Genomic DNA, 26475 nt, shown 5'->3' on the forward strand with positions numbered 1-26475 from the left:
CTTGTACTATGTAATCGCGAACAATGTTTCATCTAATTGCTTTTGAAACGGAATGCTGTTCCACCGTGTTACATTACAAAAAAAGCCCTGATATGGGTACATATTTATAGTCTCTAATAATAAATTGGACTATGATAATTAAAATGAATAATGATGATCAAGGAAATGAGGGAGATTCATTTAATGACTGCTTTTGGTATACTTGGAGTACCGATTTCGAAAGTTGGAACTTCGGATAGTGACAGGTATTGACAGCATTGCGAAAAAAATTATATCTGGCGACTAAGAAATTACATACTTACTATTAAATATGGTATTTTTAAACGATCAATTTTGCTATTCAATCAGTCTCCTTTTCCCTCGAGCTGTCAGATAAACTGACATGTAAATGCAAAACTGAAGCGGCCGACCGAAACCAAAACGGAGATGAGACAGGATGAATTTTCTATAGCCTAGTACACACGCACATTCTTGCTTGACGGTTTTGCTCGATCGAGCATGTTGACTTGGAAGCATGCTCGTCGTTGCGTCCATACAGTCGAGCAACTCGACACAAGACTCTGTGAGGCCACCGTCGCACCGCCACGACTTCGAGAGCGAGGCCACACGAGCCTTGCCGGTGCGTCCTCACTCCTCACTCAAACTGCATCGAGCAAGAATTACGGACCTTCAATATTTTTCGGATAGCGCAATTTATTCAATGTCGAACAAAAAACCATCGAGCTAGATGGTACACACGCTGAGACATGTTGGAATGAGCATAAAACCATCGAGCAAGAACGTGCGTGTGTACTTCCTATATCAGTTTAGGTATCCGTTCTTAGAGTTGCCAGTTAAATAGATGTGTAAATTACTGTTGCCATATCTTTCATACTACTTTTCTAATTTTGATTGAAATATTATAATTTATTTAAATATAGGTACTGCATTACACCAACCAATATTATGTTTAATACATTGAACACTAACCTAGCGCGTAACGATTAGGTGGCCATTCGCCATTCGATATAATTAGCATGCTATTCAAATGTGGTAATTAAAAAGTAATTATCTAGTCAGCAGTCAATGTGTTAAAAGTGTACAAGTGTATAAAAATAATATTCATTTTTAGTGGATAAAAAAATACACAAATATTCTTCTTTTCTTCTTTGCCCATATCCGCCCCTTAGCTGGAGCATATGGACACCACGCGGCGCCTCCAAGAATCCCTGTCGCTCGCCAGTCTTCTTGCTTCGTTCCAGGTCAAACCAGCATCCCGTAGCTCCGCCGTATACACTCTGTAGATTGTATTTAGCGGCCTTCCAGGACGCCGGAATCCGGTCGGCTTGAAGAACAGGCAAGCCAGGTTAAAGTTCTCTTCTGGCATCCGCAGCACGTGGCCGAGCCAGGTCCAACGTCGCCTCTTCACTTTCAGTGTGATGAGAGGCTGCTTGGTACGTTCTCTTATCTCCTCGTTGCTCCTAAAGTCATACCACCGCACACCCAGTATTCGTCGTAAACATCTGTTTTCGAAGCTCAGTATACGGTTGCTCTGAGCCTTCGTAAGGTGCCATGATTCGCTACCGTAAAGCAGCACCGTCAGAATGCAAGCGTCGAATAGGCGGCATTTGGTTTTGACCGAGTACAATCGTGAGTCCCAGACATTTCGCATCGAGTTGAATGTTGCTCCAGCCATTCCCATTCGGATAGCGAGCTCTTTCTGCAAAATGCCATCTCCCGTGATGTGTACCCCCAGATACTTGAAGCTGTCGACGCTCTCGATGCTTTGTCCATCACTAATCAGAGGGAAATCTGGATCAGGACAGGTGCTATTGCACAAGACGTTGGTTTTCTTCGCGTTGATTTTCAAACCAACGCGAGAGGAGTTGTTATGCAACTTGTCGATTGTCTCTTGAAATGCCCTTGATTGAGTTGTCGAATAGGACAGCATCATCGGCGTATTCCAGGTCGCATAGCTTCACCGTGGGGGTAACAGGTATGCCTCGGTCAGGTGGTATTGACTTCCGTAGTATGAAGTCAAAGAGAATGATAAATAGAAACGGTGCAAGGACACAACCCTGTCTGACTCCGGTCGTGACCCCGAACCATTCCGTGACAGTGTCTCCAATTCTGACACAGCATTTGCTATTCTCGTGCAGGCTTTTGATTATGGCAATGATCTTGGGAGGGATCCCGTATGCTCCCAGTATCATCCAGAGGGAGGGGCGGTGCGGACTGTCGAAAGCCTTCTCATAATCCACAAAGCAGCAAGCCATCGGACTGTTCAACTCATGGCTCTGCTGGAGAAGACATCGAAGGTTGTGGATTTGGTCTGCACACGCTCGACCAGGTAGAAACCCGGCTTGGTTTTTCCTGAGGACGTGCATTATTGGGTCCCTTATTCTCATCAAAATGATGTTTGCCAAAATCTTCCCCGGAACACTGAGTAGCGTAATGCCTCGGTAATTGTCGCAGCTTAGAGGGTCACCTTTTTTAAGAAGTGTGATGATTTCACCGTTCACCCAGTCCCTTGGGCAGCGCTCTTCTTCCCACACCTTTGTCATCAGATGAATAACATAACATAAATATACACTGCCGATTCCGAACTGACCTAGCAACTGAAACCTCGACTGAACGGAAAACTGATCGTCAAAATACACCGCCTTATCAAAACCTACATTAACTGCCCACGTGTTTTCATGTAAATAGAAAGTGTACGTGGATTTTTAAGGATGCTCATAATGACCACAGGAAAACTGTTTTTCCTTTGGCACACCTATGAACAGGGTCTGGACTTTTTCGAATTTTTTTTTATCAATAAATGAGACCTACTTTTATTCATCAAATCTACCAATTTTTCCTGCCACACAGCTTTTTTTCTCACCCTCTCCTTCAGGGTAACATAATAATTATTATAACCATCTTCAATAAAAGTCTTATTGGATACACCAATGTTTGATTTTTTCATTGCTGTCATGAAGACGCCCTTATAAACTGCATTTTCAGTTTGGGCACACCTGCATCATTGCAATATAAGATCTCATTGGCTGAAAACTGCTCCATACTAATCAGCTGACACTTCATTGGCTGCATACACTTGCTTAATACCAAGTATAGTATGAGTGAATTATGCTAAAAATAATAAAGAAACGCTATAACTATAACACAATGAATTACTGTTATGTATGAATTGTGATATGAGGAAGTAACAATTAATTGTAAACATAACCGTATATTGAATGCATCGAAGAGAAAAGGCATACCATTTTAATATCATTATTCAGTTTTAGGTTATTGTCTTCATTCTCATTTGTGTTCATCAGTTGTTTTTAATTGTTCCAGCTAATAATATTATTAAAAAGGGCACAAAGGTGGCACAATGGACTATCACTGCATTAATTTTATAGTCTACAGTGTGACTTCTATATTTTGGACGATATGTTATCACAGGCATTTCGTGAACTAAAAGAAATTTGTGAGTTCACTTATTACTCTCATGATTATGGGTAAACATTGTGTATGTAGTACCAAATTAAAGTATGGCTCATTAAATATTCATAAATGGTTCAAATAATGGAGAATGAATTTTCACAACACTTATTAAGATACCATACATTTTTACAACCTCATGTGCAGTCAATATAGGATAATAAATAAATAAAGACATGTTTATTATATAGATAAGTGACAGCAAGAAAAGGAGCTTTAACTCGAGCATACGCATGAAGTAGGCCATTCGAGATTTTGGCATGGCAACACAAGCTAAAAGGTTTACATGTTAAAAAAATTATGTGCTCTTTCACATATAAACTTAACGGAACCCCCTCTCCTGCTGTCATGTAACATTGCATGTTATCTATATATAGTGCAACAGGCACTAATCAGAACTCAGAACTATCCTGTTAGGTCATTTTATTATCAGATGCACCGAATCTATGTTCTTGAAGATTGTGTTGTATGATTGCAAGCTTTTATAAGACTTGAAGCACAGTAATATTATTGATTGACAACGGGCTGGTATAGGGGGGGGTCCATTTTGAAAAAAATATCCATAATAATTTATTTTTGAATTTTTAGTGCCAGGAAGATATTGGAAAACCTGACTTCCTCATTTACCCCACCTATTATATCTTCTTGTCGCTTCAACCACAGACCCCACACTTTTTTGGGTACATTCCCCACACCCAAACACTCCATGGTTTTAGTTTAGCGATGAACACCTGGTCTACAGCTAACTATGGGTGCTCACCTACAAGTTATTGTGACCTGTCGCATCCGGAAGTGGTTATTTAATACATGTGACCTAACGTTTATAATTATTAGGATCATCAGTGTCTTGTCAGAATATTAAAGCAAGTCCTGGTTGCACCAATTCATGAGTGAACGGGTCTTCCATTGACACAGGCCTTTCATGCGTTAACCCGTTGACAGCAAAATTATCCAGGTCATAATCCTCAGACATGAGATCCTGACAACGAAGAAAAAAAAGTAACGTTCCAGAAGGCGGGTCCGGACTCGAAAACTACCCTCCTTGCGTGTGCATTTGATTGCCAATTAAAACTACACCATGCCAGTAATTTTATTGGATAAATTCATAATAACAGGTTTCATTATATTGCTATAAATTTTAAAGAACATGTGTAAGTGTAGGTATCTATAAACAATCAATTTGTATTTGTTATTCATGTTTACTAATAACCATTAATCTTTTGTTTGTCAAAATCAATGCATACATATTATTTTCTTTACAATAAAGGTAAATTCACAAATTGGAAATTAACTTCTTTCATTTTTGTATGGCTTGTTTACACAGATGTTTTATTTTGAGCATTGGTAGAAATTATTATTTATCTATCATTATATGGAGCTACTGACGCTAATGTATTTAATATGTAATCGTATTTCCCATTAATTTACCATATATTATAGTTAAATTCACAGAAATATTTTAATGCGTACATAAATTTCTGACAGTTCTTGAAGCATTGTTAAGCAAGAATAAATATTAAGCTATGCATTCTTTAGGTTGTCCTGCTTTTCTCTTCTAAATTTTACATGATCATTCGTTGACCGCGTAACTATTCCTAGTCGCCCGCCTATCTGATATGTACACATCTCTGATGCCCGTCCTGCACAGCGTGCGTGACAAGCCGTGCGACGGAGATAAAGCGCTACAATCTCGAAGTTTGCCGATTTTCGACGACAGTCTCTCTCTAAAACCAGACAGGTAAAACAAGAGTTGACTTTTAGGTAACTCACGTGACGACTGTAGTCCATAGCGGACGTTTGTATGGCCGAAAATATATCACATTAATAATGAATGGGAACCAAAAAAAACCCGATTTGATAAATTAATTATCTGGCAACGCTGACAAGAATAGAGGTCACCAAGCTGATGAAATGGCAATTAGCAGGATTGTCACTCAGCGAGTAGACAACCTTTGACCATAATGTAGATCTAGGGACCAAGAAGAGTGGAAGGAGCTACGAGAGGCCTTTATACAGCAGTGAATCGATCCCGGCTGATGATAATGAAACCTGCATATTTCAGACACATTATCCTAATGAGACATGTGACAAAGGTAAAACAGAGGACGGCAGTTCCATAGAATAAAATAAAAATGTGTTGACTACACCTCACAAAGTAACCTCAATATTCAAGATGCATAGTACCATTGCCGACTCAAGTAGTAAGCCGATACATTCACAACGACTGGTCCTACTTTTTCCGCCCCTCCCGTTGTAGTCTATGGATGACCTGTCATTGTTCTATAAACTGCTTATACATGATCAGACATGACGCGTCTGTCGTGTTCACACAGGGAATGGTTTGATTTGGATAGATGAGTTACATGATAAATAATACACTAGCATTAACACACTTTCTACAAACGTAATGCATAGATCAATGCTACATATTTTTTGGAAATCGATATTACCACCGGTTTTTGTGTGAAGGATTAAGTAGTCTGACTTTGACAGCTGATGAATAACAGGAATGTAGGTATATTATTTATAAATAACACTGATAGTTAATATATTTGATTTGAGAATTTTTTATAATTCAATTTGAAGCGAGAAAGGGCGAATCAATATGTCAAGCAATTTGGGATCTGACTTTGACAGCTGAACAGTGGATCACTCGTTGCTTGTGCAAAAAGATATGCTCAGGCTTTATTAATCTAAAAATGGCGCTGATAGTACTGATATTTGGACACAAATCTTCGAGAGAAGTGGACAACGTGTCTAGAATAAGATAGACTAAAGTAGGCTACGTACCAGCTATTTTTTCTAATAATATTTTTATTGACAAGTATGTTGTTGGCATAATATTATCTTCTCAATATGTTAATATTTTTAGTAAGTAATTAATTATAAATAATGTGTGGGTACAGCTGTGTCAAGTTTGTCTTCTACGAGGAGTGTAATTACTAATTAACATTAAAACAAATAGTATTATTATGACATTTCTGTGGATGTTGTTAATGTGTTTACGGTACATTTCACTATACTTATGTGTACTTAAGTGAAGTGTTTTCTAATTATATCAATCTATCTCTAATTCTGTCATGTATTCCGAAAAGTTTAAACTTAAACTCTCTGTAAATATAAAAATAAAAAATACAGTTGAAGGTAAACCAGCGAAATCTCTTTTTTTTTCAATTTATTTAATATAAATTAATCAACTAATATTTGAAGCGCCTAGTTTCAAATCCCCCTAAAACGGTCTTTGAAAATTTTTGAGTTAGATTTATTGTATTTAGAAGGATATTTTTGTTACCTATATGAAAATGCCAAAAACCGTCAATACGTTGGATCAAAAATTAGGGTGAATATCAAAACCCGCTAAAATGGTTGGGTGTGCTTTTCAAATACCCCTAAAATGGATAAGCCAAAATACTCTTTAGAATGTACGAATTAAAAAATAAATACATAAAGTTCACAGATTTGATAGATATGAGTTTTTCTTATTTTTCTCAAAACTACCTAAAATCGTTTTTCTCATTTTTCTCGGAACTACCTAAAATCGTTTTAGGGGATTTTTAAACTAAGCGCTTCATTTATGGATACTGAATCATGACTTTGGTATTTAGGATAATAATAAATAGCATTGCATTGTAATGAATAAATTAAAATTTAGCATATACTCGAGGTGTCACACAGAAAGAAAAGGATCCAAATTATGTTGTCATCTGTATTGTACATATTGTATCTGGTATCATATCAGGGAAAAAGTATTCATCACATAGCACTTCTCAATCTTTTGCACCCACTGTGGAGTTTGGTAAAACAGCCGTCTTTGAAGAAGTGGGAAGCAGGTTCGATCTTGCGGCTGAGCAAAAAGTCCCAGTTCAAAACTGATGAATTACCTAGCTTAATTTTCTGTGTAGAAATTATTATTGTAAATTTTTGGGAATACAAATACCACCATTAAATTATGTTATTCAACGATGTTAGGTTAATATTAGTCAAACTTTTTGCATCCTACGAGAACCTCATAATATGTATGATCTAAGTATGAGATACATCTAACTTCGACTGTTTATAGTATAAGAATAGGTAAGGCTTACATTGTGATAAGTGACTGGTAGGTAGCATGTGAATGATGTTTTTAAAATGCAAGGAGTGCTTTGCACATGATGTTAGAGCAGCCACCACTGATCAGGCCAATCTATGTATGTATGTATGTGTATGTACTAGAGTTTCTTTGAATAATAATAGTGGATCAATTAAAAATAAAATCGCATTTACAGAATATAGAAAACACAATATGAAGAATTTGTAATAATTGCGCATTATGTTAATTTACTCAACCTGGTTACATATGCACTTGGATCCTTTTAACCTTCAACTCTAATGGTGTATTGAAGCCGGAGCACTCCTTCGAATAGTTTTAATCAATATTATATTAAACACAATAATGTAGAATCAGGTTGTCATCTCCGAAAGAGGCGGGAGGGTCTGACGTAGGATCTGGTACCCCTTCCGGACCGGTGAAGTGTGGCAGATGAAGTAGGTAATCGTCTTAGCTGCTCTTCTCTTGGGAACATGCTATGCTTGATTGACAATGCGGATTTCAAGAATAACGGCGTATTTTATTTTCCAGAATACATTGATTACAGCAAGTTACAGCGTATGCCGTATAGGCAATGACATTAATATGGACGAATCATCTGGAAAAGAAAATGACACTCACTTTATTGTCGGGTCTGCCGAATGGCATAATCTGTTCTAACGCCATTACAATAAAGGTGATATTGCTATAAATTCTGATGCTTTTTGTTGGGTCTGCCGAATGGTTCGGTTCGAACGGGTTCGCTCAAATGAACATTGACATTAGAAACACTGCTCTAACGCCATTACAATAAAGGTCATATTGCTATAAATTCCCGATGCTTGATATCGCATAATGGAAATTGCGTGGCGTCTACCTATACATGCAAATGCGCGAATTTACTTGCTAGCTACAGTATTGAGTGTGTCGTCCATTAATAATGTCATTGCATATAGATATAATAATTGTAATTATTATAATTTTTTTTTTTTTTTAAAAAAAAAAAAAAAAAAATTATTATAATTTAGCTAAATTTGACCGACGATTCGAACGAACCAACAGAAACCTTCTATGGGCTCAGGTCAAGTCCCCGCAAAAACAAAGTAATAATACAACAAATTCTGTCTTGACAATCACTGCGTATTTTTGAGAATTTTCGCTCATCTGAAACATGAATTCTTGAATCCATTTTGCAAGGGGCTTGCATATTTATTAGAATCTTTGCTGGTTATCTGAATAATTATTGCTAGGCAAAATCGATCAGACATATTTTTACAAAATAATATTAAATCAGTTTTATAGTTTAGACTAAATACATTGTATTACATTGTATGGCTTGAGATAAATGAATTTAATATAAATGCTATGGTAATTATTATTATGCAAATGAATTTAATAAAGCTTTAGGTCAATGATTTTAACGCTATGTAGGTACGAATTTATTGGCTAGGCTGCTGATAAAATTATTAAGGCTGAGAAAAGTAAGTATAATATTAAGTTTAGACTTTGTTGGTGAAGTTTCAAAAGGGTAACAATATCTAATATTAGTTACGGGCTAGAAATTTCGATGTCTCGTAATCAACCTGTGCATGTCTCCATGAATCCGCCTGATGATGGTTCAGGCCTCATGGCATTGGATCCTCTGAGGATGCCATGCTTTAGGCGGTATCAACGTGAATATAGAAAATTGTGTCGTTATTTATAACTTGAGAAACAAATTGAGAAGATAAATATGTATATTTATGATTAATAAATAAACTGAGTATGGAAATGCGAAAAAAGCAATTAAACAGTCCAATTCTAAAGCGATTATGGGAAAAATTATTGTCTCTGTTCCTTGAAACGCTTTGCCCAATTTGATCATTCACACCAATCTTACGTTGATACACTGACCACATGGCTAACTTCTGACTGACAGAGATTTATAAAATTCTTAAAATACAACATATTAAGATTTGGAGGTGGGGGTACCTAAAATATTATAATTAAACACCGCTCCGGCACTATTTTGATTAGCACTACTCCGCTGCTCAGCTCCATACTTGTAAGTAAAATATGTAAAAACAAGGATAAGAAGAAACAATAGGATCTTGCAATGATGATCAAGTACAAATCAAGATCAGGATGTAAGGAAATACATCACCAACTATTTTACATTTCGCACCCCTAGTTTTAAAGTATGACAAGTCAAAAAACAGCATTCTGAGATAATTGGATTCAAAGATTCAAACCCTCTCAACTAAATCTAAAAATGTATGTACCAAACTGATTTTCTTGCTCAATGTGTATTAGGGCTTGTATTTTTGTATGAAATTATTATTATATTGAAAAATTATACAGAACACATATTTTTGGTAGTTTTTTTGAAATGTCATAGTCTAAAATTGGACTATTTTGATAAATTTTGAAATAACCCATCATGCACACAATACAAACTAATATGAAACAACATAAAATCTCTTCAATATATTATGCATATCAAGTAAAATAATAAACGAAATGGTTATTTGAAATTTTTATTTCAAAATAAAATAACTGGAACAGGTAAACCATCACATACCTACCGAATTTTTAAAATATATAATTGTATAAGATTATGATTACCTTTTCAAGATTCTTGCATATTATGTAATGAAAATTATTATATAATTTAGAATTAATCAGAGTAATTTCCATCACCTCTTCGTGAACCAAGTCATTTCGTGCCCCTTGAGTACTATTAGCGACTTTCAAATTATTGTAAAAATCGTGGTACGTCATCGGTATCCAATTTTTTTGCATATAGTTAAAAGATCTTGCCTTTTCTGCATGGTTATTCCTGGTGGCTCATTATAAGCTTTCTGTAAAATTATCATATTCATGTGAACCGGACGACCCGTCATGCGATGCCTTATATTAATTTCCTTGTAGGAAGAATCAATAAAATTGGAAATAATGAAAAAACTATACGGTGATTCTTTTTTCAGATGCATGACTTTGATTGCTTGCCATGTTACCTTCGTACCTACGGTAGTTATAACATAATTTTGTCCCAGCTCGTCGGACAGCAATTTCAGGTCAAATATAATATCATCAGTTGCCATTGCATTAACTCTATAAGGTTCATCATTCTTTTCAGCCATGGCTATAATGGGTATTCATTGAGCTGGTATGAAGACTGGAGCACCTTTAGCATTCTCTTTTTTTCTTTTTCAATGAGTGAGTGCATCGCAATTTACTGATTTTGGGTGTGACCCGTGGTCAAATATTTTTGCGTTATAGACTTTATATTTTCTGTTTTCAATAATAAATACAACGCAACTAAATATTTATTCTTATTCTGTCCAGCACAATTATCGGACCAAAAATGCACATTCTTATTTTTTAGAATTTCTTTTTCAATTAATGGTGTATAAATACAACTACTTACCAATTTCATTAGAATCTCTTTTAGGAGTCACTTCGTTCCAGATACAACATAACCCTTTTTCTCACCAATATCAAAGGATTGTGAAATATGTTGCAAGTTTTCTGGTGTAATAGAAGTTTGTGACTTTACCACAGGGTTATGAGAGAACTGCAATTAATTGTTTTGCTTTTTGTGCATCATTTAAATTTGTATATGCTGTGCTGACCATTTATCTTTTTTTGACTGAAAGCGCCTAATATTAAATTCTGTATTAAGATTATTATTAGAATACTGAGATAATTTCAGGAAAGGTCGATCATTTTGTCGACACTTTCCTTTGTATAGCCTATAGTATTGCTAAATTTAAAGCGACATCAATACATTCTCTGGTAGTTAGTCTGGTGTAGCGTCGTGGGTCGTAGATTCAAATCCTGGGTCTGGCAAGTCTAATAGATTGAGCAAGTGGGTGACATCCATATCTCATAAAAAAACAAAAATCTGTTATTACAAACCACACCGTGGAGGCCCATATGATCTTATTAGATCGGACATGGTTGAAAGTTTGAGCTCTCAGAAAGTGGGAGTCTACCCTAGGAATGCAATCGATGTGATCTCTAACATATTGTTTTAATTCGGTATCAATTTTTTTACTATTTTCACGTGTTCCTCTGAGATCCTTTTCTATGATTTCATCACTGTTTGTTTTACTTATTATTGTATTTATCAATAAACTACTGTCAAATTTTCAATGTTTTCAGAATGGCTAGTCACAAGTGTGACCACAACACAAGTTTTATTTACTTTGTCCATTCCTGACCTATGATAATTCAAGATGTCATAGTCTTAAACTCGCTAAAAATTTGAATCCTAATTTAAGACTATAACAACTCAAAATAGCATAGTCTTTATATTTCACATAATACTATTTATAAAAATTATAGACTATTCTTTCTGTCCTGTATTTCCGTAGAATTCATTTAGACTTGTGATAGTCTTTGACCAGATAAATAATGATATTTTCAACCATTCTGCATTATTAACTCAAAATGTCACTTTTTCGAATTGTAATAGTTTAAAACTAGGGGTGCGATTTGATTGGTCTCTACGAGGATTGGTACTACCACTTACCAGCAACAAGGATTGAAAAACAATATGGTACATCAAAATAAATTATTAAAAAATATATTCTATACCTGCATAAAATAATAGAACAAAGTTGACCCTCACTGCCAAATGTATCAACACACCTATTAATTATTAATTAGACAGGTTCGCTACTTCTACCCAATAGTACAAGTGCGTACATTGAAGTGTTCACATCGTACAAAATGGCAATTAAAAAAATATTTTGTGTTCTTGTGATTTTGGCAGTAAGTATTTTTTAGTATAACACCTATTTTTATGATACTAATACATCACATAAGCCCGAATCAAAACTAAAATTTAATTAAGCGCAAATTTGCATATCTTAATAATTTTATTTAGTGTTTTGAATTGTTTTTGGAAAGGCTCCCGATTCCCGAAAGTAATACGTATTTCTTTTCGTTGAATTAAAAATACATATTTATTACAGATGGTGTTGGTTAGTTTTTTAAATGTCATTAAACCCTGCCTAACCAAATCATAATAGCTTCTATCCATAGAGTATCTAAAATTATGTATGATTTAATGGCATAATTTAAGATATTTTATAGATGAATAAATATTTTTTGACTATTATCTATTATGGCTTGGTTTACGCAGGGTTTAATTGGATTTTAAAAGCTAACCAACACTATCTGCAATTTGTAGTCTTGGTTTAATGAAAACAAATTCGCATGACTGGCAAAGTTTAATGTGCACTATTTATGTTGGATCTTAACAGCCTACCTCCACATTTCATTACTAGCACCTTATATAATATAATATCCAATAAGGCCCATCAATGAACGCTCCCGATTATCATATCTACCGTGTTTAGGAAAAAGGGCATAACCCTCACAGAACAAATTTTACAGGATGGGCAAAAAACGTTTTTTGAATGATTTTAGTTAAATATTTAAAAAATATTAAAAAAAAAAAAAAAAAAAAAAAAGGCACTGACATTGAGTGCATGATGATTGATGATCTGTGTAATATATTTTCAATCTAATAATAATTGAAGAAGTTATTTCAGAAAAATCATTAAAATTGAGGGTAAATGCTTTTTTCCTTAAATTAAAACTTAATTAATCTCAATTAAAACCTGAATTTAGATAATAATTCGGCATTTGCGGCTTACTTCCTTTTTATAGAATGTGTATTTAGTTGTATACATTGTTAATATCTAGTAAAAGCACTTTTCGAAAAATCGGGGGTTACGCCCTTTTTCCTAATCACAGTCGATATGAAATGTCAGAAACTATGCAAGTTTAACTAAAGGCCTATCCCATAAAAGTAAATCAATGCCTACAACAAATTTTATTTATTTAAACAGGTTTGAATGATGAAACATTATCAGTAGAAATTCATTTACCTACTTCCTAATGTATTGACAAATTTTGCTATGATTACGATTATTGAAGATATAATACAACCTCAAATATCCTTACTGACGATGAAGCAACCTAATCCAGACTATTGAAAAATATAAAGCAACCTTTTTACTTCCTGAATAAACACTTTCGTGATGTTCATAATAATTATGATTATGATGAAATTCAGATAATTGAATTCTGGTTAACTGATGTTTTACTGTATAAGAATTTCATCGTTATAATCTTAATAAGAGAGCAGGATGATAGCATGATTTATATTTAAACTTGTAGATAACAGGAAGCAGTTCTGGTGGAACTTTACCATTCGATGAAGACATACCTGAAACGAGCATTATAATTTGTCCGGATTCACCGTGTAGATATTTTTCACCAGAGTAAGTATAATTGGTTACCGATAAATTCTTCCGAAAGACAACTCTCCAGCAATACAATATTACACCATTACACCGACTGGTGGAGCAATGGTTAGAATGCTCTTGGTTTGAACTGCACTGGCTGGACTAATATCAGAATGTGTGTTTCGGTACCCAATGGGTTGAGTGAGTTGTTGATAATAAGCTTCACCTATAAATTATATTGGGTTGACATATTGTCATTTCCCAGAAAAGTTCTGAGACAGTTCACACACTGCACTAAATGTGTGTACAAAATAATCATTAATATTCATAAACATAATTCAATTATTGATAAACATCCTAAATGGTGGGCCCCCAAAAAAATATTGTTTTACTCTAATGGAAATATGTAATGTGCAGCAAAGCCAAGCAAGCGAGCTAGGTTAGGAAAGGGATAGGTGAATTTTTCCATGGAGCGATCGCGTGGAAACAGTCTTCATCAAACATATTATGTTTAAGTAAAGTCACCTTTTCATGATGTTGCTTGTCGGTATGTAGATTGCGTCTTTACTTTGTTATTGACTGCACATTAGATTACGACATATTATGTTATAAGACTATAAATGAAATTCATTCTTCAATATTGTAAATATTTTTTGTATGAATAAGTGAGCACTAAAATAACTTGACATTAATTTCCGACCATGTCCGATCCTAATAAAATCATATGGGCCTCCACAGAGTGGAGGTTTATATTAACAGATTTTGTTTTTATGAGAAATGGATGTTAGCCACTTGCTCAACCTATTAGGTCCATACTCTGACTAATACACAAATTGAAAAACAATATGTGTACTTGCCAGACCCAGGATTCGAACCTGGGATCCACGACACTATAGGCCTACAGTTAAGGCGAAGTCTTAACTGAGCCTTTTTTAAAGAGGCACCTAGCGGAAAAATACGAAGCTTGCAATTTGAGACATTTTTTTGATAATTTACAATTTCAACTGTATTAATGAATAAATATGTATCTGAAAACATTAAAAATAAAAATATTTTTTATTTTAAGTCAAAGACAAACTTACAATTGTAAAAAATGTAATAAAATGTGAATTTGTTCTATCGGTCCGCACCCTATTATTATTATATTTTATGGTCATATTTATTATGAAAATTTAGTTTATTAAGTTTTCTAAGCATCACCTAAGCGATTTTTGACAAATTCATAGTTTTAATATTTTTTATATCTATTTTAAAAAACATCGATTTTTATAAAAAATATAAATGTGTATAACTTGAAATCCTTTTTATTTATATTAATATAAATATTTTATTTATATTTATAAAAATAATTGATTTGATATAAATAAAAAGGATTTCAAGTTATACACATTTATATTTTTTATAAAAATCGATGTTTTTTAAAATAGATATAAAAAATATTAAAACTATGAATTAGTCAAAAATCGCTTAGGTGATGCTTAGAAAACTTAATAAACTAAATTTTAATAATAAATATGACCATAAAATATATGTAATAATAGGGTGCGGTCCGATAGATCAAATTCACATTTTATTACATTTTTTACAATAATTGTAAGTTTGTCTTTGACTTAAAATAAAAAATATTTTTATTTTTAATGTTTTCAGATACATATTTATTCATTAATACAGTTGAAATTGTAAATTATCAAAAAAATGTCTCAAATTGCAAGCTTCGTATTTTTCCGCTAGGTGCCTCTTTAATAAAGGCTCAGTGAAGACTTCGCCTTAAGCCGCTGACATTAATTACAATATAATCATTATCATAAGATAAGTGGCCTTTCTATTTTTTTATGTCATTTATTTATTGCAGGCAAGTAATTATAGGTTTATGGAGCTTAGTCCGGGGGATATCACCGCTTATGGCTGAATTTAGAGACACAATTATAAGCCTAATGTATGCTTGCACTGAGAGAGAATTTGCCCTGTTGATGGCGGAAACACTTTGGACTGTTGACAAGTTTACAGGATTCAATCCAGAGACTGCGTCCACGCTCACAGTATATGATTCTGTAAGTATCTTAAAATAATTACAAGATAAAAAGAACTTTTTATATACCACATTTTTAAATTGTGTCTTGAATCATATAAACTTGAGAATTCTATGTATTAATTACTATTCTATGTATTAATACTTTTTTTTGTACTTAATAGAAATACTGAATAAATATAGAATACTGAAATGTCATTTTGATATTTCATATTGATTTCCATAGTAACGCACATATATATTAATAATTTAGTTGCTAGTACCCCCTTAGCAACCAGTGTTTTACTTTTAACGAATTTTTTCTGAAACATGCAAAACAGAATTAACTGAAAATGAATTCAATTCTGCTAAAGATGGCCAAAAGTATTAAAAGAATGCATTGTCGTCGTGTTCTGATATATTCTAAAAGTTTCAAATGTCTAGCTAGTCGGGAAATTAGTTAAAAATCTTCAGTCGTCCAATTTAATCTTGGACAAACAAGAAAAAATCTGTACCGGACAAACAAGAATACAGGCTAATAAAAACGTGGTAAAATATCGCATAATTACCGACTAGTAAGTTTTTTACTTGATTAGAATAATGTTCAAAAACCTTACGAGCTTTGTTATATACAATATAAGAAAGTTATGATGTTGCCTATCATGTGGGTAACCTAATTTATGGTCACCATGTACCACACGGGCTTTCGTGTCCAGAAACTTGTATGAATGCAGTTCGCCGTATCACACTTCACCGTGAAATGTTGTATCCGAAATATATGGTCGTATATAAAGACCCTCCAACCTCTTTGGGTCGTATAGTACTGACATAAAATTCATGTCTAAATAAAACACGGTTCTTGTCGGTTTACACTTTACAGGAAGCCAGCAGCAAACAAATTTTGAAAATAGCCGATATACTGTATTATTTGTTAGGTTAGGTTAAGTTTTCATTCTTGAAATCATGAATTCTGCTAAAATCAGCTATGAAAATTGAATTAATGTTCATATTCAATCTAATAAAATTTCAGACCGTATAGTATGCTAACACCTCCAAAGGCACGAGGACGGGTTCGTAGCTTTTCTCGATTGACAAACCTCGTCTTCTTCTGCTAGCTCAGTTATGTGCGTCGGAGTGGTGTTAAAATTATTAGTCTTCTCGGGATAAGGAGTAGTGTAAATGATATTCCTTTTTATTATTTTATTGAAGTTTATTTGCGTATATAGTTTTTTTTTCTTCAAAGTTACAACCATTTTAAGACATTCTTTGGTAATTAAATTTTTTGTTAAGTGAGTCGCTCAGAGCCTTTCAGTTATCAAGTTTCAACGCTAACTGCCTCACTACTGGGTGTTCCTTTTCAAAATTCTTCCGAACCCGCCGACTCATGAAAGAACTCCCGTGATTGGCCACGGATGATCTTTTTATTTGACGAATCACGAGGTAGACTTCAGCGCCGCCGCGCGACAAGTTCAGCATTGCGCAATGCACGGCCGAATTATAATATTTGAATTCACAATTATACACTCTATAATAATAATTATACTCTTAGTAATAATTTCTTTTCTACGTACATCTCTATTATGCAACACGATCCGTTCATCTCTTACATACTTCATTAGATACTAGGTACATGTTTATAATTAATTTCTTTATTAAAACTTATACCTAAACATTTTTTTTTATTACACTAACACCTATTTTATATAAAATAAATTTGTGATCTTCTTAATCTATCGATTACATACATCGTCTTTCATACTTTATTATTACCTTTAGACGTTTTATTGTTCATCTTCGCCCAGCATGTTACTTTCACATACCGGACGAAGGACTTTACCTAAGAATAAAACATTAAGCAGTTGAGCAAGGAATCAGATTAGGTGTTTATTAAGCCGTTTCTAGAGGTCAGGGTTACGTTTCGGCTTATAATTACTAAATGATTATTTCACACCGGGAGAAGCCCACCTGTAACAGGGATGTGTCAATACGGTCATCTTTTTCCGATAAGAAAGCTCACAGTGAACTGTGCCACGGTGAAATGTTTTACGTACAATTTACATGTAACCACGGGCTTTGTCATGCACACTGCACCGAGTTTATACTAAGATAGTTTGTTCATGATCGTCAAAAGATTACTTGACTCTTGCGATATTTTATTTTATGTATTTATAATATGGCCTATTGTAAAAAAAGCATTCAATTGAAGTTAGCAACAATTGTAACAGTCATTGAGGAAGACAAATCAAAATGTCCTATTATTCAAAATACAAATACAATCTAGCTTGATGGAGTGAAAATTGAAAGAGAAATTTGACCTCTGATATAATAGTCCATTTATGAATGATTTGAAAATAGAACCCAAAAATTTTGGGGACTGGGTACATATTCTATCAATTTTTCATTGTCCATTTTCATTAACTGCAAGAGACTGACCACCACCTGTCCACATGATGATACTACTAGTAGAAGAAAGTTAAGAAAGGAGACAAGAATAGGGGAGAAAAAATTGTCCACGGACAAGGCACGCGCCCACCCTAGTGTATCATAAACGGGTTCATTAAAAATATAAATGACAATATTTAACTGTGCTCCGTCCGTGGTATGGTCTGGTGCCGATATGGTGTAGCATGAATCGGCCTTAAGATCAGTCTATTTATTTTTTGTGTAGATACATATTTCTTAGGTTAGGTTTAGACAGGATTATTTTCAATGCGATATGAAAAATTTTGTTTGCATTACAGTACTCTCTCAGTAATCCGCCACCCCAAAAACCAGACAAGTGTACAATAATTAGTGAAAGCGGCGGATTATAGTGTATGCATACAAAATATGGTAAAAAATAAAACAGGTATTTCATAAAAATAGTTTTTTTTCGAAATTCGTATTAACAAATAATTACGGTTTTATTTATAATCAAAATCAAGTATTTACTAAATTAGACATACATATTAATAAACTAAGTTTATTAACTAAATATTAAACAGTAAATCACTTGATACAACCAGTTGTTCAGTGAGGCAGATATTCTTGAATGGCTTAGGATTCCTGGCTTTCCCTATGACCAAAAGCTTCATTTTGTGTGTCCCGGTTCTATTGGAGCAAGGCATAATTATTGTGATGTGGTCCTTGGGTACTTTCCTCCCAGGTACATTACTTTCTTCGCGATGAACGTATGTTTTACGAAGGAGAAGTTTCCAAAATAAGCCCGTCTCATCTGCCTTGTATACTTGTACGCGGCGGACTACTGAATTTGACAATCGAACACCGGCGAATTATAGAGATTGATTTTGTGCTTTCAACTAGTAAAAATAACGGCGGATTATAGTAGTTGTCGGATAATTGAGCGGCGGATTACTGAGAGTGTACTGTACTACCAAATTTAAGCTAATATACTAAGGTCTCTATAAATAAAAGTGCCCAAGGCCTACGAAGGTATTAAAATGGCCGAGATTCAGATAATTCGAACATAATAAAACCATAAATTCATTGTAATTTTCAGTTGATCAATCAAACAATTGCAGCAAGCAATGGAGGCGATATGAAGGATCTCTATGAAGCAATAGACACATACGGGAAACTTTGTCAATCTGCCATCGACTTCACAATTCATGTTGGACTGCGTGCTGCCGGTTGCCCTACCAAAAGACCTCAGACCACACGTGTAATTATTATTTCTTCTTTAAAGCCTAGTCCAAACCAATATACATACATCTACCCGTAAACAAATAAACATTGTATAAAAATTATTTAAAACTTGTGTTGAAACTGTTCACAAATGAGGCTATTGGTTTCAAAGTCGTTTATCTCCAATATAATGTTTTCTTTTTGTAAACATATTCGTAAATAATTAGAAAAAGTGTACGGTGGAATAAAACATAATAGAAATAAATATCTAAATATATAACATAATAAATTAATAACAAACAGAAGTGAATTGATTTTTTTAACCATGCACGATCCTAATAAGATCATATGTGCTTCCACAGAGTGGAGGTTTGTATTAACAGATTTTTGTTTTTACGAGAAATACCCACGATATTATAAGCCGGCCCGTAAGCCGCTCGGCCATCGTGGGTAAATTTGATAGTTTATGGATTAACAGATAATGGAAAAATATCAACATCAAAAAATGGAAGTCACAGACTTTAAAACCGATATTCTCAAATGACCATGTCTTTTGGCCGAAGGTGACCAAGGGAGCATTATTTTTATTATAATTAGTATTACTTGTGGTTAAAATTAACCACAGTATTGCTATCAGAAATTTAATTATTTCATCATGCGAAATAATCATTTACTATCGAGTCTTTGCGCATTGAAAAGAAATTATATTGGAAAATTAATAAATCTATTATTACCTCTTTGCAAAAAACCATTGAAATATTGGGAAGAGTACATACCTAATATTTATAGTTGCAGTTACTAGGTTGGCTTTTGCTGTCAAATAATTTGTTCCAAAACACACATCCAGCGCGAAAAATTAATTAGTATAATATATTATTATATACAAAACATGTTAGACTTTTATACCTATAGCCTCAGGTTTTGACATTGTGCGCGTGTGTTTTTTACAATACATGTATAATCGTTTGTAAATGTATAGGCAATATGAAATGTGCCATATTCGCTGAGGTTTTAAGTTTAAAGTATTAGTGGACTTACTTCATGCCGTCTGTTTGACCAAGTCGACAATCAATTTATAATACATACCTTCAGAGAGATCGCGAGTGGAGAACTACAAGGGTTTAAGTGTTTGTCCTTGACGAAACAAAAGTAACCATGAGGCAGCTTAGAATACTACTTCATTGTTGAGTTTGTTTTTTCAAGGACGAACACTTAGAACCTTGTAGTATTAGGCTCGCGAGATGTCGTTGACAAATTATATTTTTTTGTAGAATATAAAATAATGAAGTTATTATTTAAATACCTTAATGCATAGGCAATTAAAAATTATTTTTATTAATAAGAAGGTAGCCTTTAATTAAATAATCGCCTAATGTGCAGTCTACGCCACTAAACTAACTGATATGCTAATTTATAATGTGGTTCTAGCTTTAGGTGCAAAATTATTAACTGAATATTATAATTTAAAAGGTTGAATATCTAGGTATTGCTAATATCTTATATTTTACTAAAAAAAATATATTTTGAATAGCAATAATTTCTGTGAATCTATTTTTCAGAAAAAAGTTCCATCAAGTTCACCGAGCTGTCGGACTGATTGCATAAAACAGTTTTTCAACATACAACCCTCGGAAATGCCTAAGCAATTACAAGATATAATCCTGCGTCTTAGTAAATCTTCAAACATCGTTGAGCAAACTGTAGCAGCTGGTTGCGTGGCGGCTGCTACGCCTTCCAGTATTGATTTATTTGAATCCCTTCTCAAACGGAATGAGCTACTAGAGGTACGATCAATAAATGTTTTGAAAATATTCGTCTTTCAGATTGTAACTTAAATATGTATTTTACACATTACTAGACTTTAATTAAAAAGTTTCACATACCTAAACATAATATTATCTTATTGAAGGGGTTACCTACATAATGTGGTTAGTCCCAATTATGCTAATGCAAATGCTAACATGTTATGTCTTTGATAACTTCAAGTTTCACTTGCCAGATACATATAGCATTTTTGAATAAGTTAGGTTGCAAGATACGCATTTGGCATAATATAGAGTTAAATCTAGCATTTTTTTCAACACCGCAAACAGAAAAATATTTCTAATTAACAAACTAGGATATTACAACAGATTTGCTTGAAAACCATCATGTTGGCCTTGTCTACCTTACATTTTAAATAATAAAATAAATATAGCATACCTACAATACTTTTGCGCGATTTCAAAATTTTATGCATACCTACCTACATTCATTTTTAATTGTACCAAAGTCATATTTTTTGATTGTAAAACAATAAATATTTCTTCAATCTGTGTAGACAATGTAAAATTTTTTTTTTTTATTTAAGTGTCAGTATTTAGACATTTTTTAATTTGTGATCAATGAACTAACCTACCATTGGTGATGCCAATTCAACCAAAGTGCTTCAGATATCAATATTTTTCACTTGTGAGCGTGAGTTAGTGATTAGTAGGTAGATATTTTTTTTATATTTTTTTCAAAACAGTGTATATTTAGCTCACTTTCCTGTACTGATATAGTTTTGTGTAATATTTTTAACACACTGTGTTTTTATTATTTATATAAGTAGTAGTAAAAATATTAAGTAGGTACTTAAGTAGGTACTTACTTCTTTCATTGTAATTTTTTCATGCTATGTTCAATTAACAATATATATTTGACAGCTGTTTTTTATCGTAATTGATTCTTGGGTTTCCACTGCGTGCACTTCTTCCTTCTTTACTTGACGTTTTGGGCAAGTTGCAGAGGTCATTATCAAGCGATATGATATAATGGCCTCTGCAACGATGCAATGATTGAGGAAGAAGTACACGCGGTGGAAATCCAAGAATCTATTACAATAATATATTTGAATTGTTTTCAATAGAAGCAAAAATTGTCTTTTATGAGTTGATTCTTATACTCAAACATTAAAATATTCTAAATTGTTTCCATTACATTGTTTTATTTGCAGGTACTTCAGCTGAAGGCGTGCAATTTCAGGATTCCACCAGAATGCTGTCCAGAAAGGAAAGAAGAGCTACAATCACAATGTAATCAGTTATCAGAAGCGACTAACGAGGCAGTTTCAGCGCTGACAAAAAATAACATTACCTTTGATTAAGTAGAAACCGCTGTAGCAGTAACTGCTTAGCGAAATAGAGACGTCAAAATTGTAATGTTTTTATAACTTATAAAGGACATTGACATTGTTTTGTTTTCTAACAGAAAGGCATGAAAGGTCACATGGAATGTTATGAATTTGATGATGATGGAACACTCATAATTATTATTAAAGCAATACCTACCTAATATTATTATTGCCTACAACAATAAAATTTGTTTGTCATCAATATCTTGCCTTGTAAAGCAGTTTTGTGCCTATTTAGCTCAGCTTGGTGTCCAATAACGCCTTGGTTTCGTTTTTATGTATGGCCATCGATGCCTCGCGCTGGTATACCGCGCCGACTGAATTTTATATTTTCTAGCACGGAAGGGTTGAAAGCAGCATTATTGGTAGTTCATGTTTGAGGACATCATAACTATTACGTCCTATCCTTTTGTACACAAAGTCGTTTTCTTAATTTAAGATTTGTAATGTTATTATATAGGTAGGTAAGTAGGTACTTATTTAATTTATTACTCAAGTTGTATTACTTACTTTTAATGAGATGTAAATTTATAGAAGGGTCTAATACTGAGAAATGTAATTATTAAACTTATTGTTACTGTACATATTTATATGAATAAAGCAATAAAAAAACTCGCTTTTTAAAGATATTATTTTATAAAATTGTAGGAGAAAATTTTAAATATAATTTTATTTATTTAGTTTATCGTTGTATGTTTACAGCACACAACGATTGATAAAAATAAATAATATTTGTATCTTTTTATGGACGATTTAATTTTTTTTACGTGCATTTTACAATATTTGATCAAACCGAAAACAAAATAAAATATAATGACGTTAGTTCCATAAACAAGTCAATAGACAATTTTTGAATCCGCTCAATTAATTGAATATTATTGTTTGTGGTCGGTTTAGACATCGCGACTTGGCTAATTCGATTTATTGTGTATTTTTGTTGTGTTTGTGATTAAATTGATATAATTATAAAGGCACACCAATTACCCACAAGAAGTGACACATTTCCGGCACACAACATCAAATGTGAGTATAAAACCATATTACATTTATTTACATTGATTTTTCTTATCACAATGTTACTCCATGTCACATCTCCTGTCACATTTATTATTCTTCTCGTATTTTCATAACATTTACGGGGTATATTTCGAATTGTATGTTATGTAAAATGCCACAAGGTATTTACAAATGCAAAGTAAAGCATTATAATAACGCCAACATTAGTGTATCAATATTATAGCTTATTTCTAACAAAATAATGGTTAAAAGGAACACCCTCCATTAAAAGATTCTTAATTAGACTTGATTCAACACAATATAAATGATAGGAATTGATTATTATCAACAGAAATTAACATTTACATACTGTAATAATTTCGATTGTCCAATTTCCACACAATAATAATGTGAATATGAGTAATATTATTTATTTTTGACATGTTTATTTACCCAACAATAATTAATTAGTAAGCATTTTCTTTATATAGGATAATTATTGAAGATTTATATTAAGAATTAAGATTTTGTAAATGTTTCTATATTATATGAATTTCGCTAATTGTTTATATTTATGTAAGTACCTACCTACTTGTTATGATATTAATCAATCCAAATATGGAAAATTAACTTGCATAATAATGGTGATCCAAATAAAGAAATATAAGGTTCTATACGTTTATCCTGGATACAGCGGCAAACACATTTTGAAAATATCTGATATACTGGATTATTTGTTAGTTTGGATTAGTTTAGGTTAGGTTAGATTACAAATAATCCAGTATATCGACTATCTTCAAAATGTGTTTGCCGCTGTAACCAAGATAACTGACTAGTACCAAATATAATATATCATCACTATCAATATTTACTGAGAATTTCACAGGAGTGATGGTGAATTCAGGAAACACACATTTTTATGTGATAGGTATATTATCAAACTATATTTACATATAAATTTAATCAATGAGTTTTCATCTAGGTACATAATAACTAATTACCTGCCTACACATTTATTAATAGCAAATTAATGATCGTCTATCAGTTCTTTCCTCATAACATCGTACATTGATGCTATCAGTACCTACTAAATTGTAATTAAGGTATTTGCAGTTATAACGTGTACCTAACTATGAAACAACATAAGCACATGCATAACTTTAAAGATGTTGATGAACAAATATAAATTCCAGCCTCTGCATAATATACATGTAACATAAGTAATGCTATGTTATCTTATCTCAAATTAATTATTGATTCCAAGAACCATTAAGTATGAATCAGACAATTGATACCAATTATCATAAAAATGGCTATTCTTGCAATCTGCATTCTTAATATTATTGATTGACATCTTAGTAACACTGATTGTATGTATCATATTCTGTAATATGATATCAGTATGTTATATATTATATGCTAGCCTTAATCACAAAAACTTGCAGCCTTTCAAGCCCTGTATCCAAAATGTAATACTTTTAAGGACTTAATGGCGGGTTGCAGATGAGAAACATATAATATGACAACTACTATTTGTCTCGTCGCTGTAGAATTGGTTTGTCGAATAGACCAAATGTAAAATGTTCAGGAGATGAAAAACAAATTACATTATCCTATATTTAAATACATGGAGGTATTTTACATATTTTTATACGAATGCTGTTTTCATTACAAAGCAATTTAAAGAAAAGGATGGTTCTGTTCCATTTAGATACAAAAAATCATTCTGCATTATAAGGTCGATTTCGACAAAAACGTATATTCGACAAACAAATCCTATAGCGACGATCTGTCATCACAAACTATTCAGTTTTTTCTGGTCACAGGCCATCTTAAAGTGGACGTCACTAATAGACTGATGGTGGAGGCACTAAATTTTCATCCATTTTAGATATCTTGTCATATGGACTTCCAAAAATGATATGGTTTTAGTATGTATTCCTTTAAAAAAACCTTGCTTGCTGGAGGTGAGTTAGAAATACTGTCACCAGTTTGTGTACTCAAGTCTCGGCATGCAACTACCCATACTCAGTACGTGTGGCCCAATAAACTTGTTCCAAGAAACTTGTTCGAATACATGCAATGAGATCATCGCGACTCACTAGTTGGTAGACTTACAATACTATTGACATTAAACGCATGCGAGCGAGATAACATAATACACGTATGTCGAGCCGTGATACACTCAACTGTCATTGGCGTCATTGCTCTCTCTCTTTCTCCCCAGTTGTAAAGTTGGTATAGTGAAGGACAGAAATGGTGACAAGTTCGTTTTATAGTAATAATATAGAGTTAGTTTTAGTTCCAGATTGAGTATGAGACTTATGTCGAGTTGACGTCAGTCTCAAGTCCCGGAATAGGTACTACATAATTAAAGGCAAACTTTTTTTTACTTCCCGACATTAAACCTACCCTAACTAGCCCGCCACTGCCCGGAACGCATATGCACTGCTCTATGCTCTCTGCACTACTGCTCTATGCACCCTCTATGCATATGCTCTATATAATATCCCAAATACTAGTAAGTATTTTGGAACAAGTTTCGATACTAAGTATTTTTTTATACTGGTAGTAAGTATACTTAGTCTCAAAATCGATCAGTTTTCCCGCCTCTTTAATGCTTGCACATTTTACTGTCAACCAGATGTGAGTGTTGCTGGAGTATTGTGAGCTATTAGTTCTTCAAACTGCATGCTCAGACTCATGCACGATGCAAAATCCGAAATCTATTAGTAAAATATAATTGATAACATAATATTTAGTATGTATTACATAAACACATTTTTTTGAAGATAATAAATACCAAAATACTATAAAATATCACGTTTAATCATAAAATCATAAAAAGGTTCGTTCACCCATAATTTGGTCATTTCGGGATGAAATTTTCCATTCATTTTTTATTCTTGCATGCTTT

General features: G+C 33.2%; 1 protein-coding gene across 1 annotated transcript; it reads left to right on the forward strand.

Moving 5' to 3' along the window:
* Positions 1-514: 514 nt before the first annotated feature.
* Positions 515-22535, forward strand: LOC147077659 (uncharacterized). The gene is made up of 4 exons (XM_085940063.1): positions 515-619; positions 19284-19445; positions 20968-21192; positions 22386-22535. The coding sequence occupies exons 1-4, from the start codon at positions 515-517 to the stop codon at positions 22533-22535; spliced, it is 642 nt and encodes a 213-aa protein (XP_085796189.1).
* Positions 22536-26475: the final 3940 nt, after the last annotated feature.

This window comes from Rhyacophila brunnea, unplaced genomic scaffold (assembly GCF_057557595.1).
Source record: "Rhyacophila brunnea isolate RB1 unplaced genomic scaffold, BYU_Rbru_1.0 scaffold_12, whole genome shotgun sequence".
In the NCBI taxonomy this organism is placed as follows: domain Eukaryota; kingdom Metazoa; phylum Arthropoda; class Insecta; order Trichoptera; family Rhyacophilidae; genus Rhyacophila; species Rhyacophila brunnea.